Here is a 13,782-nt window from a genome sequence, read left to right as displayed (position 1 = left end):
GATTACATTTAAATAATAATAATAATAAAAAAAATGTGATTCATATTGATAATGTAGGGGTGTTTGCCTCGGAGCATGTGTTCATGTGTGTGTGTGTGTTTGTGAGTCGTAGCTACATGCCTCAGCAGATCAAAGAACACCTCCGAGTCACATCAGTGCTGCTCTAATTAAACCGCGACTGATACAGCTCTCCATTCCAGTGATTGCACACACTTCAGTACGCACAGCAACATCGACACGACGTCGTAGTACGACTGAACTGCTGCTCCGTAATAAACGGCGTATAACGTTTTTAATTGGTGGGATGCCATAACAGTATGTAGTGTCTTGTCAGAGGGGGGGGTTGACTGACCTGAGTTTGCTTCGTGGTTCTCACACTGTCATATCCTGTCTTCCCTGGTCTGGTCTAGGTGGTAGTCAACGCCTTGGTGGGTGCCATCCCTTCCATTATGAATGTGTTGCTGGTTTGCCTCATCTTTTGGCTGATTTTCAGTATCATGGGGGTCAATCTGTTTGCGGGCAAGTACTACTTCTGTTTCAATGAGACGGCAGAGGAGTACTTTCCTGTCGACGTGGTCAACAACAAGACCCAGTGTTTGGCACTCATTCATCAAAACTTTACTGAGGTCAGGTGGAAGAACGTCAAAATCAACTTTGACAACGTGGGCGCCGGCTACCTCGCCCTGCTGCAAGTGGTGAGAACGTGCCTCCGACGGCAACCTGCTTCTCGACTCCATTTCTCCTTTCACGCTAACTTGGGTTTCTTTCCTGTTTACTTTCCTTATTTTCCTCATTTTTCTTTTCTGAGCTTCACCGAAGGTCTCTCGTTGCGTCCATTTGCTTTCCCAGTTCTATGATGACGCCTGTCGTTCACACTCACTGTGCATATTCGTGTGTTTCTCCGTCCTTTTCTTCATCCACGTGTTTCTTTCCATGCACAAGCTGTTCCACGGGACATGCGTCAGTTTCGGTTTGAGTTTGAGTATTCTTTGAGGATTGCCATAATTTCAATTCATAATTTTCTTTGTATGATTGCTGTCGTTTTTGGGTTAAAACAATCATGTTTACTCGTGTCTCTTTTTTTTAAAAAGGCCACATTCAAAGGCTGGATGGACATTATGTATGCAGCTGTGGACTCCAGAGAGGTATATGCATTGATTTTTTTGATGAATGTTATCTCACACGATGCCAGTTGGCGAAAGCATGTCTTAAAGGAATCGTTCAACATTTTAGGAAAGTTCGACTTTCTAAATATAAGCCAGCAGCTAGGTAACATAGATTAGGACAAAGAATAGAGTATTTCCTGGCCCAGTTACTATTTTACATGACCCCATGTAAAATGGTGAATTGTAATTCATTTTATTGCACAGAGATGAGCGTGATCTCTTGATGAAAACATTTTTTTAATTGTGACTAAAATGCAACACTGCCTTTAAGGTGGAAGACCAGCCTGACTACGAAGTCAACATCTACATGTACATCTACTTCGTCGTCTTCATCATATTCGGCTCCTTCTTCACCCTCAACCTGTTTATTGGTGTGATCATTGACAATTTCAACCAGCAGAAGAAAAAGATAAGAGACGTTCTTTCTCCTAATTCCGTATTTTGCTCAGAGAGATGCTATTTTTAAAGAGTTAGAATGTGATTATAACCAAATATCTGCTTTTCCCTTTACTTTGGAGGTCAGGATATCTTTATGACAGAGGAACAGAAGAAGTACTACAACGCCATGAAAAAACTGGGGTCCAAAAAGCCACAAAAACCTATTCCTCGACCACAGGTATGTTTTTCTTTTTTATGGTTACTGCTTCTGTTTATATTGTCGAACAAAAACCTTCAGTAATCGATAATGCTATTCCTTTGTGTGTCCTTTCACCATCTAGAACAAGATTCAAGGAATGGTATTTGACTTTGTGACGCAGCAAGTCTTCGACATTTCCATCATGATTCTCATCTGCCTCAACATGGTCACCATGATGGTGGAAACCGACGATCAGTCGGATGAAACCGAGAACGTCCTCTACTGGGTCAACTTCATCTTTATCGTAGTGTTCACCACAGAGTTCTTGCTGAAGCTCTTTGCCCTTCGCCATTATTACTTCACCAATGGCTGGAATATCTTTGATGTGGTGGTGGTCATCCTGTCTATTGTTGGTGAGTAACGGAAGTGGAAGACAGTGACTTGAGAGTGTCACCGTTTACTCCGATTATATATATGCTTTTTCCCTTTCTCTTTCTCTCAGGTATGTTCTTGGCGGACATCATTGAGAAGTACTTCGTGTCGCCTACGTTGTTCAGGGTGATCAGGTTGGCTCGTATTGGTCGAATCCTTCGTCTGATCAAAGGAGCTAAGGGCATCCGGACTCTACTCTTTGCTCTGATGATGTCGCTGCCGGCTCTCTTCAACATCGGCCTACTGCTCTTCCTGGTCATGTTCATCTTCTCCATATTTGGCATGTCCAACTTTGGCTATGTAAAACACGGGGCGGGCATTGACGACTTGTACAACTTTGAGACCTTTGGCAACAGCATGATCATCCTGTTCATGATCACTACGTCGGCTGGCTGGGACGGCTTGCTGCTGCCGATACTCAACTACCCACCAGACTGCGATCCCAACTTAGAGAACCCTGGCACATCAGTGAAGGGCGACTGTGGTAACCCCTCAGTGGGAATCTTCTTTTTTGTCATGTATATCATCATTTCTTTCCTGATTGTGGTTAACATGTACATTGCCATCATCCTGGAGAACTTCAGCGTGGCCACAGAGGAAAGTGCCGATCCTCTCAGCGAGGATGACTTTGAGACCTTCTATGAGATCTGGGAGAAGTTTGATCCCACTGCCTCTCAGTTCATCACTTTCGCCAAGCTGTCTGACTTCGCCGACGCACTGGAGCACCCGCTCCGCGTGCCGAAGCCCAACACTATAGAACTAATCGCCATGGACATGCCCATGGTGAGTGGCGATCGCATTCACTGCCTCGACATCCTGTTTGCCTTCACTAAGCGTGTGCTGGGTGACAGTGGTGAGTTGGACATGCTGAGGCAGCAGATGGAGGAGCGCTTCGTGGCAGCCAACCCCTCCAAGGTGTCGTATGAACCCATCACCACCACCCTCCGCCGCAAACAGGAGGATGTCTCTGCCAGGATTATCCAAAATGCCTACCGCGTTCACCTTATCAAGCGTGGCATCATCTTCAAACGCCACACTTTTACTAACAATAAGCTCGAAAACGGCGGGACCAACCAGGAGAAGAAGGAGAGCACGCCATCCACTGCCTCTCTGCCGTCTTACGACAGCGTGACCAAACCCGACAAGGAGAAGCAGGATGAAAACAAGGAGGAGTGGGCCAGGAAAGAGAAGGACAAAAACCAAAAAGATGAGTGGGAATCCAAGTGTTAGGATTCAGTGATCCAATAAAAACACAGCGAGATGAGACTCTGAGTCCAAACCCAACAAATGTAGAAAAAGTGATCATTTGCAAGTAAGAAAAAAAAACTAACAAAAAAAAACACACAACAAAAACAAACAAAAAAAAAATGTTTACATACTCAAATACTACTGAGGCAATGTGGTTTCCTATGTCGTCAAAGACAGCTGAACCAAACACAATCAGTTTACCGAGGAACTTTTGCTGCATAGAGACCAAGTTCAAAGAAATGAAGAGTACAAGTACAAAATGAAAAACAGTGAACTCGAAATGTGCTGGCCAGTGGCACACATTACTTTGGGGACCAAGTGCCGAGGCACAGAAATCTCTGCTAGATGATTGGAGAAATGCAAAATCACTGCTACCACCGAGTGTGGAACCCCGCAGCAAAGCGCCAGTGCTGCGGGACCGGATCACGCAGATCCCAATAGAACTGTATTAGCAGTCTAAAAGGAGGGTCTGTAACTTTATCATCTTTATCGACAAGGAAACAATGTTCAACCAAGCAAGTTTAGCGATGAAGGCAGGGGGAAACCCACAACCGCAGACAAAGATTATTTCTGTTTGTTTGTGCTGAGTATACTTGCATCTTACTTCATTATTTGAGCAGCAAAAAAGGAAAAAAAAAAAAAAAAAAAGGAGATAACATTTAGCCCATGTCACAGGTCTTTTCATCTTCTCTTTGTTATACTGACATTAAAAAAAAAGATGTTTTCTACATGGGCTTTCACACTGACCGGGTAGGGGTCACTAGTCATTGTTTTGACTTGGGCTGAAGGAGACTTGCTCAGACCGAGTTCCAGATAAATAATAATTATTGTGCTCGTCCAATGCATAGAAATGACTTGCATGAAGGCATGTTTTGATCAGGAATCATGCATGAGTAATCATAGTCCACAAGACACTAGTTCTCGGACCACTGCAGTGGCTTGACTATAGGTTTGAGGCTGTCCTCTGGGGAAAGAACTATAAAAGTAAAATGGAGATTGTGGATAATGATATAAGGAATATTGGTGGAATGATATTTGTATGATCCTGCCCTTCACTAGTTTTGCTTTTTCGACTGGCAGATCTTTTAATTCGACCCTTAATCGAGATTCCAAGTGAACGAAAGATGTAAGCTCTCAGAGGCAACGTCTGAGTCGGATCAGCCAACAACGCAAAACGGAAAGAGAGGATTTTTTTTTAGCTGCTCTGAATGTTAAATAGCATAGAAAGTGTGTGGAGTGTGTGAGTATTAGGAAGCAGGACGTCCTCACGTTGAGGATGCACAGATTTGGAGAGGCCGTGTCAGTAGTCCTGAACCAAATCTGGGGCTTACATCTCTTTGTTTGCTTACTTCCATCCACTTCCAGTCACTTTTCTTACTTACCTGTGGTCCCCCGTTACGACCATGAGAGCAGGTAATGTTTCACGCCAAGGAATCCATACGTGAGGGTCCGTCGAGCTCAAGTGTCGATAGTTAGCCCCTCTACTGCTGTAGACCCTGCAGAGGGGACAGAAATATGGTCTTAGCTTTTTGTTCGGGTTTTCTTTTTGGTGTTTTGCTAGTGGAAGGAAGGACTGAAAACTGTGTTAAATGCAGGAGAATACATTAGGGACTAATTTTTTAGTTTAATTTGTTTTATACTCTGTCAGGTCCACATCAGAATTTCCCAGGCGAGGGATGTCTTAGGCAGTGCTTTTCAGACAATTTGAGTGCCAGCTTTAGAAAAAAAAAAGAAAAGAGAAAAAAAAGCCTTTAAGTCCTTCTCTGATGTCCTTGTGATCCAATCATTCTCCGAAGAGGCTTTGATCAGCGAGAGTGACGCCGGCCATCTGATACAGTAGAGTTAACAGAGAATTATCACAAGGACATGCCTTGTCGTGCCTAGCATGTGTGGAGGGTAGATGGCCATGAAGGGCTTGTAGTTTGGACTGTAGAATCAAATGGGTTTTGTCTGGTATTTCAGGGAGGTGAATGGGTAAGGGTGATGAATAACACAGCATAAACGTGGACCAATAAATAGGTAGAGGTCCTCCCTTCAGGGTTTTTGTCTGACTGCCATGATAATGAGAGAGAAACGCAGGCGGAGTAGTGCGCTGGTCTGAGTCAGAGTGCTGAAAGTCCCATGTCTGTCAGTGTATCATTGTGCTTTTGTGGGACCTCTTAAACACTGTGTGGTGTTGGACCCAGGCTCACACCATAACTTCACATACTCGCAGGTTCTCAAATGCACATCACCTGCTTTGAAAACAATTAGCCCGAGACGGAGGTAAAAGCTAACACTTGTCGAGGAAGGAAAAAAAATAACAAAAAAAACAATAAAAGCATCAGCAGGCCTCACATCGACGCAGCTATGTTGTATAATAAGCTTTGTGAGTGTTTTTCATAAAATAAAGGAGGCTTTTTGAAGTGGTAGATGAAACACAACTGCCTCCATAACGTCGTGCCATTTCTATTCTACAAAGGAGTGATGGTCCTATTTATAAGTGGATGACAGGATACGAATCTGGCATCTGCCGTCACACCACTAATGCCATTTTTGGTGTGCTTAACACTGCCTGTACCAGAATCCCCTGTACAACAATAACTGAGGTCTGTTTACAATATGAGGTCTCTGAATCAGTTTGGCTGCTGCACATCGAAAACCAAATACATTCCCAATGAGAACCACAGGAGGAGTTACGTCATCCAATTTACCCATGCCCATCTTGGATGTAATGTTTTAGAATGATACATTCACACTTGAAAAAAAAACAAACAAACAAAAAAACAAAAAACAAACAAAAAAAAGTCAAAAAAAAGAAAACACAAAAACATATATATGTACAGTGCAGGCTATGATGTAAATGGCACAATCGCTGAAAAAGAACGAACTTTTTGAGAGAAACTATAAATATTGTATTATATTCTTTTATTTTATCGGCATGCTTTGTTGTGTTTTTTTGTAAATACGGAATTTTAAAAATGTTACTACTAATAATCAAAAAATGAATAATAACAATAATATAGAATGGCTTCCAGCTATGCCCTTTGTCACATTTGTTACCTTTTGGATTTTTTGAGACACTTTTCACTTTGTTGACGGAAATTGAATGAAATATAGATATTATATAATACAAAAGATATATACATGTATACATATGTGTCTATATGTATATACATAAAACAGAAGAACACTGTTTGTCACATTTGATTTATGTGCAACACGTTCAGTGGATGTCTAAAACTGGTTGTTTCCAGCACCCTTCTATGTTGGGGAATAGCTCATGTGCGATGTTACTGGATGTAGCCCGATCATGACGAAAGGATAATGTTACCAGCACATGTCTCACTTAACTGTCATATCTCTCACCTTCGGAGTATACAGGACACACCCACCGTCACAAACACACAAAAGGTGACTCTCCTACCACTGCCCTCCATCTTTACCAGTGATCTGTTCCCCCGAAGGACGTCAGCTGGTGTGACTGACTGCCTCATGCGCCCTGAGACGCTGCCCACCCCAGGGACTCTTTCCACCCCGCTCACACATCAGTGCCATTACAGCTCAACACACACATAACAATCATGTACTCGCTTCTCAACCTCACATTTTCTTTTGTCGACTGGTTTGTTTCTAGTGTTCCACTCAATGGCATGTGCCTTTTTTTCTGCTTTTTCTGCGAATTTGGATGTCAATGCCACACTGAAAAGATTAACAAAAAAAAGAGACATAAATGGAAAAAAAAAAAAAAAAAGAACTTCAAAACATGTTTCCAAACTGTGGAGGGTGGGCGTTTGGGGGGTGAGCACAGCATTAATCAGGGACGTCGAGTCTGAAATACTGCCAGAGGATCATCCAGACACCCCACTTCATCTTAATATTCAACAGTGTGTGATGTTAACAGAAAAACAGCTAACTCAAAAATGTCCTGTTCTTAGTGCTATGTGTGTCACCCACTTGGCTTGTGAAAAAGCAGCTTGCCTTCTATACTTTTGATTTTGTTTCTTTCGATATTTCTGTTTCCATCTGAAATTTATTTTTGTATCAATATTTGATTCGAGGACTCATTCTCTCGCTCTCTCTCTCTATCTCTCTTTTTTTTTAGCATGGTTTACTATGGGCGTTTTTTCTTTTTCGCTGAAAAATTAAAAAGTGCTTTTCGAACTGTTGTTATCATTTGACACCGTGGTAAAAGAGGATATACAGTACAATATGATGGTGTGTTGCACAACCACTTGGACTCTTGGTAAGAATATATGAAAGATTGTCTTCATTTGAGCACGAACCTTTTTATTACCAATAAAGCAGCCTTCCAGTTACAACGTGTGAGTTGTTGTTTTTTTGTTGTTGTTATTGCTGTTTGAAGAGATTTAAACTCCCCCCTTTTCAACTTCCTTTCAGGCTTCAAGCAGTGGTAACCGTCTTGTGTGCATCTCGTTACTTTTGTGGTGGCGTATATTGATGCGAGAGGATCACAAAAACCTCCAGTGAGACGGAGCAGAGTGGTCGTGAAAGGCAGCCTTTCAGATGTAATGGACTTATTGAATTTGTCAAGGGGCCCGTGTCAACCTCCCCCTGGCTGGCGGGAGATGGACTACAGCCCCATTATTATGTAGCCTAACTGCCCTGGGATGCTCCTGTTTGCGGTTCACCATAAAGTAAATAGCCCAGAGGAATGAAATTACGTCCACATGATGTGAACAAAGCCGAGATGATGGGAGGTATTGATCTGTTGGTGTTATCCAAAAGGAGGAGGAGGAGGAGGGTGACAAATTATTTTTTTGTGTATGCAAATTATGTCTCTTCTCTCTTATGTCTCTTAGGCTAATCAGTTTTTATTTATTTATTTAGTTATTTTTGTGTCACCTTAAAAGATTTTTGTCTCCCTACTTCCTGTCTCACCCCTCAAGTCACGTGGACTCCCAGCCTCTCCTCCTCCTCCCCCTCCCCCGCCCTACCCCTGTCTCCCTGGACATTTTTTTAATGATGTCTTAAACTCTGTCTCTCCGTTATGTTTCATACACACATAAAAGCAAGAAAAGAACCTGCTCTTTATTGACTATCCACCCTCCGTCTCTCGAAACGTTGCACTGCCATGTAACGGAATGGATGTGAGAGATTGGAGTGAGGGGAGAGACAGAGAGGGAGCGTAGAAAGGGAGGGGGAGGTAAGGAAAGGAGAAGGGGATGGGAGGTGGTGGAGCACTGCAGTGCAGATAAATTAATGCAGCAGTCGAGGCTGAGTCAGCAGCACACTCCCAGTTTGGCCCAGTGCCTCCGTGGGTTGGAGCCCGTGCACGGCGGCCCGGGAGACCGTCTCCCCCGCACGAAACAATCGCACCGAAATATTTTCGGTTCCCTAAATTTAGTCTCGTTTCCGACACGTGAGAGCCGAAAAATCTCGGACGGCGGCGGAGCGCGCTCCGCGGAGGAGCTGTCCTTGGTGCTGGAGGTGGAACCAGGAGCGCGGACGTCCTCTGCCCGGCTCCGAGGGTCTCTGGGTGGGGCCGGATCACAGGAGGACAGCCGAGAGCTGAACTCAACCCGAAATAAAATGTGTTGAGCGTGCGGAGGAGCTCGACCTAATTCACAGAGAGCCACACCTACACTCCCCTCTCGTCCTCCTCGCATCTCCTCTCACATCATGTGGTTTATCTCCGGGTAAACATATATAGATTTTTTTTCTAGATGGCTGCGTTGAATATTATTATACAAATCAATCCCTAATGAGAACTCGTCATCCATTGCACTGTTTATTTCGGTGCATCTGCCTCATTTCACCGCAGCCCTGCTGGTAAATGTCAGATACCAAGTGTGAATAGCCAGCAGTAAAAGGGGGTTTTCCTACTATCTGATCCCATTTCAACCCTTTGACTCAGATCAGAGGGTTGTGTTTCTGGTATTTCCTCCCTCTCTCCCCCCTTCCCTCCTTCTCCCCTCCTCCTCCCCCCGCGGTCTCCTTCTATCTCCAGAGAGCCAGACCGTGGAGGAGGGAGCACAGAGCCCTAAAAGCTCTCCATCATCGTGGCTGTGACCGGATGACAAGCACCCCCACCACAGCTGCACCCTCGTACAACCCACTTCTCAATGATAAAGAAGTGGACAACCGCTCCCTTCCCCCAATCCATTCCCAAAGTACACACATAAATATATACATAATAAATACATAAATAAATAAATAAATAAATACACCACCATCATGAGGTTCAGGCTACATTTTTTCTCCACCTACATAAAGTCCCTGTCCTTTTTTCCGCTAAATCGTGTGCACAATTCACATGCACGAATCAAATGCCATGTACAGGCTTCGTTGCACAAGAAAAATGGTACTTTACATCCTTTATTTATTTTTCCCCCTCCCTAAATCAGTGCTGTGCAGAGCATGAGTTGTCTCATTCATTCGATTTGCCAAACAACAGCACCCACCCGTGGTCATCCCAGTGTATGTATCAAACGTGTCCTTTTCCCACTCCGACCACTAGAAACTACCTCCAAAACATGGCGGCTTTATACGATTTTATTCTACAATCTTAAGTTATTTGAAAATACATTCATGTGCAACACACTATCCAAGGCATTCGTAGGTGAATTCACAATGCATTCAGACCCCAAAATCGATTATTTCAAAATATACTTTTTCATTGTGCATCTGAGTTTATTCATATGGCAAAGAAAATAAATAAAAATAAATAAAACAGTATTAAAAAAAAGTATTTTCTTGTACAGACCTGTCGCTGACGTTCAGTTTCAAAGAAAATAATTTGAACATTTCAAAATATCACATACTGTGTTGTTGTTTTTTTCTTACAAAAACAACAACAACAATAACAAAAAACACCACACTTATAGCTTTTATCCAAGAATACCTCTCAGTACATAAATTGATGGATATCGTCTGTGTTGTTGCAGAGGAGTCTTTTACGCTGCCAGATGGCATGAAGCAGTGACAAACATACATCTTAACTGTGGTGTCTTATACTTCAGCTGCAATGTGGAGCACTTCTTCACGACATCTGTAAAACATGTATAGAGATATGAGTAACTACTTACAAGATACATCTACTTTAATATTGACGACACAAGTAATTCTCACTTTGAATGGAAAATAAAAAAAAGACTTCCAGTCACAGACGGTTAAGTTAATCTCTGGCTTGAATTATGGTCAAACTTCAAACGTGATGGCTAAAATGCATTTAAAACCGATTTAAAACCTTCAGCATCATTTCAAATAAAAGTAGTAGTTTGTAAAAATGTCTCTTCGACTCACCCTTCTCGTTTGGTGCTGGTCAACCACTCTACAAAATCTTTAGCCTTCATCTTGTCCAGATAGTTGGTCAGGTCGCTGGTGAACGTTCCATCTGAATGCCTTTTGAAGTTTCGGATAATGTTCTGTCCTTTCGCCATCCGATACGAATGCCACCTAAGTGAAACAGCGGACATGGGTGCCACAGATTGTTTCACATACTCTGTATATAAATGCCAACTACCTGTAAAGATAGCTACACTGAATACGTTAAGATGACAGATGACAAATTTCTTGGAGTTGTTTTTTCTCAATCATATCTTTTGGATTAAATTTCATAATTGCTGCCAAAAAATCAAAACAAGTAGAGTGAACCTTTCTTCATACCTAGATAAATACTTTAATGGTCTGTGTGTACCCACGGCCATCTCTTTAGTGCTTGAGCAAAGAAAAAAGATCAGCATACACCACAGGAGTAAGTTCATCCTGAGATCACCTACACAAAACACAACCAACATATATTTTAAATAGCCATACAAACAATTTTATGTTTCAGGTTTAGGTTTGAATAATCAAACTCACCTTGGGGGAAACTTAATCTGTCTCCAGTGAAGTGCTGTAGTTAATTGCCTGGTGCACGTGCAGTAAAATGTTGATGAAGCCAGGGAGAAGTGCTGTTACGCCTCGAAACAATACCTTCAAGATAAACTGCGCCTACTGATTGTCTCTGTCATTTTATAAAAACAGCAGGTGTCCCAGTGTGACACGCGGGTCATCTGCCACAGCTAACGACCCTCTTTCTCATTACAACGCTGCAGATCGTAGCCGAGCTGAACTCGAATCGTCTGCACTCTCCGCAAAGGTCAATGGTCAGAGCCCACTCACTGACAGTCGCAGGTGCGAAGAAACGTCGCTCTAGTGTCTGACGCCAACAGCACGACTCCTAACCTGTAAAACTCACTTCTTTAAAACCTCAATATATATTACGGAGTGTGTTTAGCTGCAGTTGAACCTTTTACCAAGTAGATATTTGTGGTATTCTTTGCAGAGTAGGAACAATTTTTAAGAAAAAAATGCAAAAAAAACTATCACAAGCTGAGTATGAAAGCTCGGGTCAAAATCTGTAAAGTCACACACAAAGAAATGTTTGAGACGTAATAATAAACAAGCAGGAGATAAAAACACACAGTTAAGTATTAAAATGAAGAATAAGGGTAAATACAAGTTCTAAGCGTGACCACCACCGCAAAACAAATATAATGGCAGCTTTATAGAACTCTATGTAATATATTGGATTTTTCTTATATACAAAGAATGACTTAAAGGATATTGTCATTCAAACATGTAAAATTTTAAGTGGTGGAATTTGCAACAGAATCCTCATAATTTTGTTTTGAGGTACATAACCCAATAAATTCACAAAACAATAAGTAGTGAAAATGGATGCAATCTAGTATTATACTGTTGGATAAATTCAAGGATTACAGGATGATCTACTAATATACATGAAATAATGCTCAGTTTATGTATCAGAAAGGTGGTAACTCAACTGAATGATCATTGTAGAGGATAAAGTTAGTGGTGCTGCTAAACTGGACTGGATTAAATACTTAAGTTTTTCTGTTATTTAGTCTAGCCCACTGATTAAAATAGGGTTGTCAAAATAATAGAAACATGTATCAGTACAGCACAACACAATACAATACAAGAGTCCTACAAACCACAGCCTTGTTGCATTTCCTGTTTTGAACAGATGAGTTTTATTTTGAAACTACTTTTGGTGCTTGTGTTCTTCTTGTACACAACTACAACCTGACATATAAAAAGATATTAAACTGTAAAACGCTTCAAGGGAGAGGTTTAGTTTGAAGCCTTGACAACCTCAAACGTGGCCCACAAGGTTTGTATCTATTGTCATATTTTAATTATAAGCTAAATTAGAGTGAGTTTAAAAATAAACTCAAGTCAAACTCTGACAGATCGACTTTTTTGTTTGTTTGTTTTTTATGTAGACTGGAGCATGAGTGCCCAAAACTTGTCGTTTCAGTAGTTATTTTGTTTTCATCGTGATTAAATGCTATCTTATTGTTTGACGAAACTTAGCGCCTTTTTTTCTGCGTACCTGTAGCGTGAGCCGCCATCTTGGGACATTGTTGAGGCCGCTCGCGCATGTCAAGCCCTTTAAAGCGTTTACGATTTATGCTAGTTAGCTAGACCATCGGTGTCAAACTCACTTTAGTGTCATTCGGGGACGTTAGAAGTTACCGTAGCAAATGTTTAGCTAACAAAGTACCTCAACTATGTAACTTAGAAGAAGTTAAACCATTATCCTGCACATGTTTTGTTTTTGTTTTTTGTTATTTTTTTATAGTCGATTAATTGGTTAGATGATTGATGGTTTAATGCAAAGGTGTCAAACATACATTTTTCTGAAGGATTGTTTGTTAAATGTAAACATTCTCTTCTGTGCAATAAAACAAATCTGGAATTGTTGTTACTAATAGCCTGCCACAGCAATGTGACACTCCTGGTTTAACGTATACGAAAAGTATTGATTAATGTAAACATTAAAACAAAAATGTAAAATTGGTTCCTGCATGTACACCAGTGTTTCTCAGTTCTAGTCCTCGGGACCCACTGCCCTGCATGTTTACGATGTTTCCCTCCTCCAACACACCTGATTCAAATGAATGGCTTTTTATCAGACAACTGCAGAGCTTGATGGCAAGCTGATCATTTGAATCAGATTCATCTTAAACTACTGTATATTGTATTGACTAGAAGCATTTTCTTAATAATGTGGATACTAGATACCAGTCGCTTTGTTTTTCAGGTCAAGCTCATACTCCCTCTGATCTGCATCCTGTACCACAGTGAAGGATGGTGGTTTATTTGGGACATGACCTCCATGGACTGATCAGGATGGTCAGTACAGAAGATCTCCATACCTGTGTAAGTTAACTATTCTGATTCATACCCTACATCTACATGTTACCTAGCACATGTTTACATATTTGGTATTGGATTTTAAAAATAAATATTGTCACAGTATTGTTTTTGATAGACAGCCTATTCAGTTAAGGTTATAAAAGTATAAAGTAGATGTAGATTAACTGAAATGACCCCACAAGCAGGTGA

The 13,782-nt window shown here is 41.5% G+C and overlaps 2 protein-coding genes across 10 annotated transcripts in view; one reads left to right on the top strand and one right to left on the bottom strand.

The window, feature by feature from the left end:
- The window catches only part of scn8aa (sodium channel, voltage gated, type VIII, alpha subunit a), a 43,142-nt gene extending 35,418 nt beyond the window's left edge, over positions 1-7,724 (top strand). For all 8 annotated transcript variants that reach the window (XM_047594132.1, XM_047594123.1, XM_047594078.1 and 5 more), the window contains 6 exons: positions 411-695; positions 1,092-1,145; positions 1,438-1,575; positions 1,678-1,782; positions 1,886-2,156; positions 2,246-7,724. In XM_047594132.1, the coding sequence (XP_047450088.1) occupies positions 411-695; positions 1,092-1,145; positions 1,438-1,575; positions 1,678-1,782; positions 1,886-2,156; positions 2,246-3,405 (2,013 nt within the window). In that variant the 3' untranslated portion in view covers positions 3,406-7,724. The remainder of the gene's footprint in view (positions 1-410; positions 696-1,091; positions 1,146-1,437; positions 1,576-1,677; positions 1,783-1,885; positions 2,157-2,245) is intronic.
- Positions 7,725-9,900: 2,176 nt separating this feature from the next.
- LOC125020813 (exendin-3-like) lies at positions 9,901-12,806 on the bottom strand. 2 transcript variants are annotated; one of them, XR_007114273.1, is made up of 5 exons: positions 12,767-12,806; positions 11,227-11,592; positions 11,032-11,140; positions 10,669-10,821; positions 9,901-10,414 (listed from the first exon to the last, which is right to left on the bottom strand). XR_007114273.1 is itself a non-coding variant. In XM_047606334.1 (4 exons), the coding sequence occupies exons 1-4, from the start codon at positions 12,783-12,785 to the stop codon at positions 10,375-10,377; spliced, it is 321 nt and encodes a 106-aa protein (XP_047462290.1). In that variant the 5' UTR covers positions 12,786-12,796; the 3' UTR covers positions 9,901-10,374. The 2 variants fall into 2 exon arrangements, 1 of the variants encoding a protein (XP_047462290.1); XM_047606334.1 differs by lacking the exon at positions 11,227-11,592 and having other exon boundaries at positions 12,767-12,796.
- Between the last annotated feature and the right edge of the window lie 976 nt (positions 12,807-13,782).

This window comes from Mugil cephalus, chromosome 1 (assembly GCF_022458985.1).
Source record: "Mugil cephalus isolate CIBA_MC_2020 chromosome 1, CIBA_Mcephalus_1.1, whole genome shotgun sequence".
Lineage (NCBI taxonomy): Eukaryota > Metazoa > Chordata > Actinopteri > Mugiliformes > Mugilidae > Mugil > Mugil cephalus.
Note: the sequence above shows the minus strand (reverse complement) of the source record. Positions and strands in the feature narration are given on the sequence as shown.

Excerpts from the sequence above, each read along its gene's own strand:
- LOC125020813 (XM_047606334.1), bottom strand. Across the intron at positions 10,822-11,031 it reads CCATTAAAGTATTTATCTAG|GTGGCATTCGTATCGGATGG; the intron begins GTATGAAGAAAG and ends TGTTTCACTTAG. Across the intron at positions 10,415-10,668 it reads ACCAGCACCAAACGAGAAGG|ATGTCGTGAAGAAGTGCTCC; the intron begins GTGAGTCGAAGA and ends CATGTTTTACAG.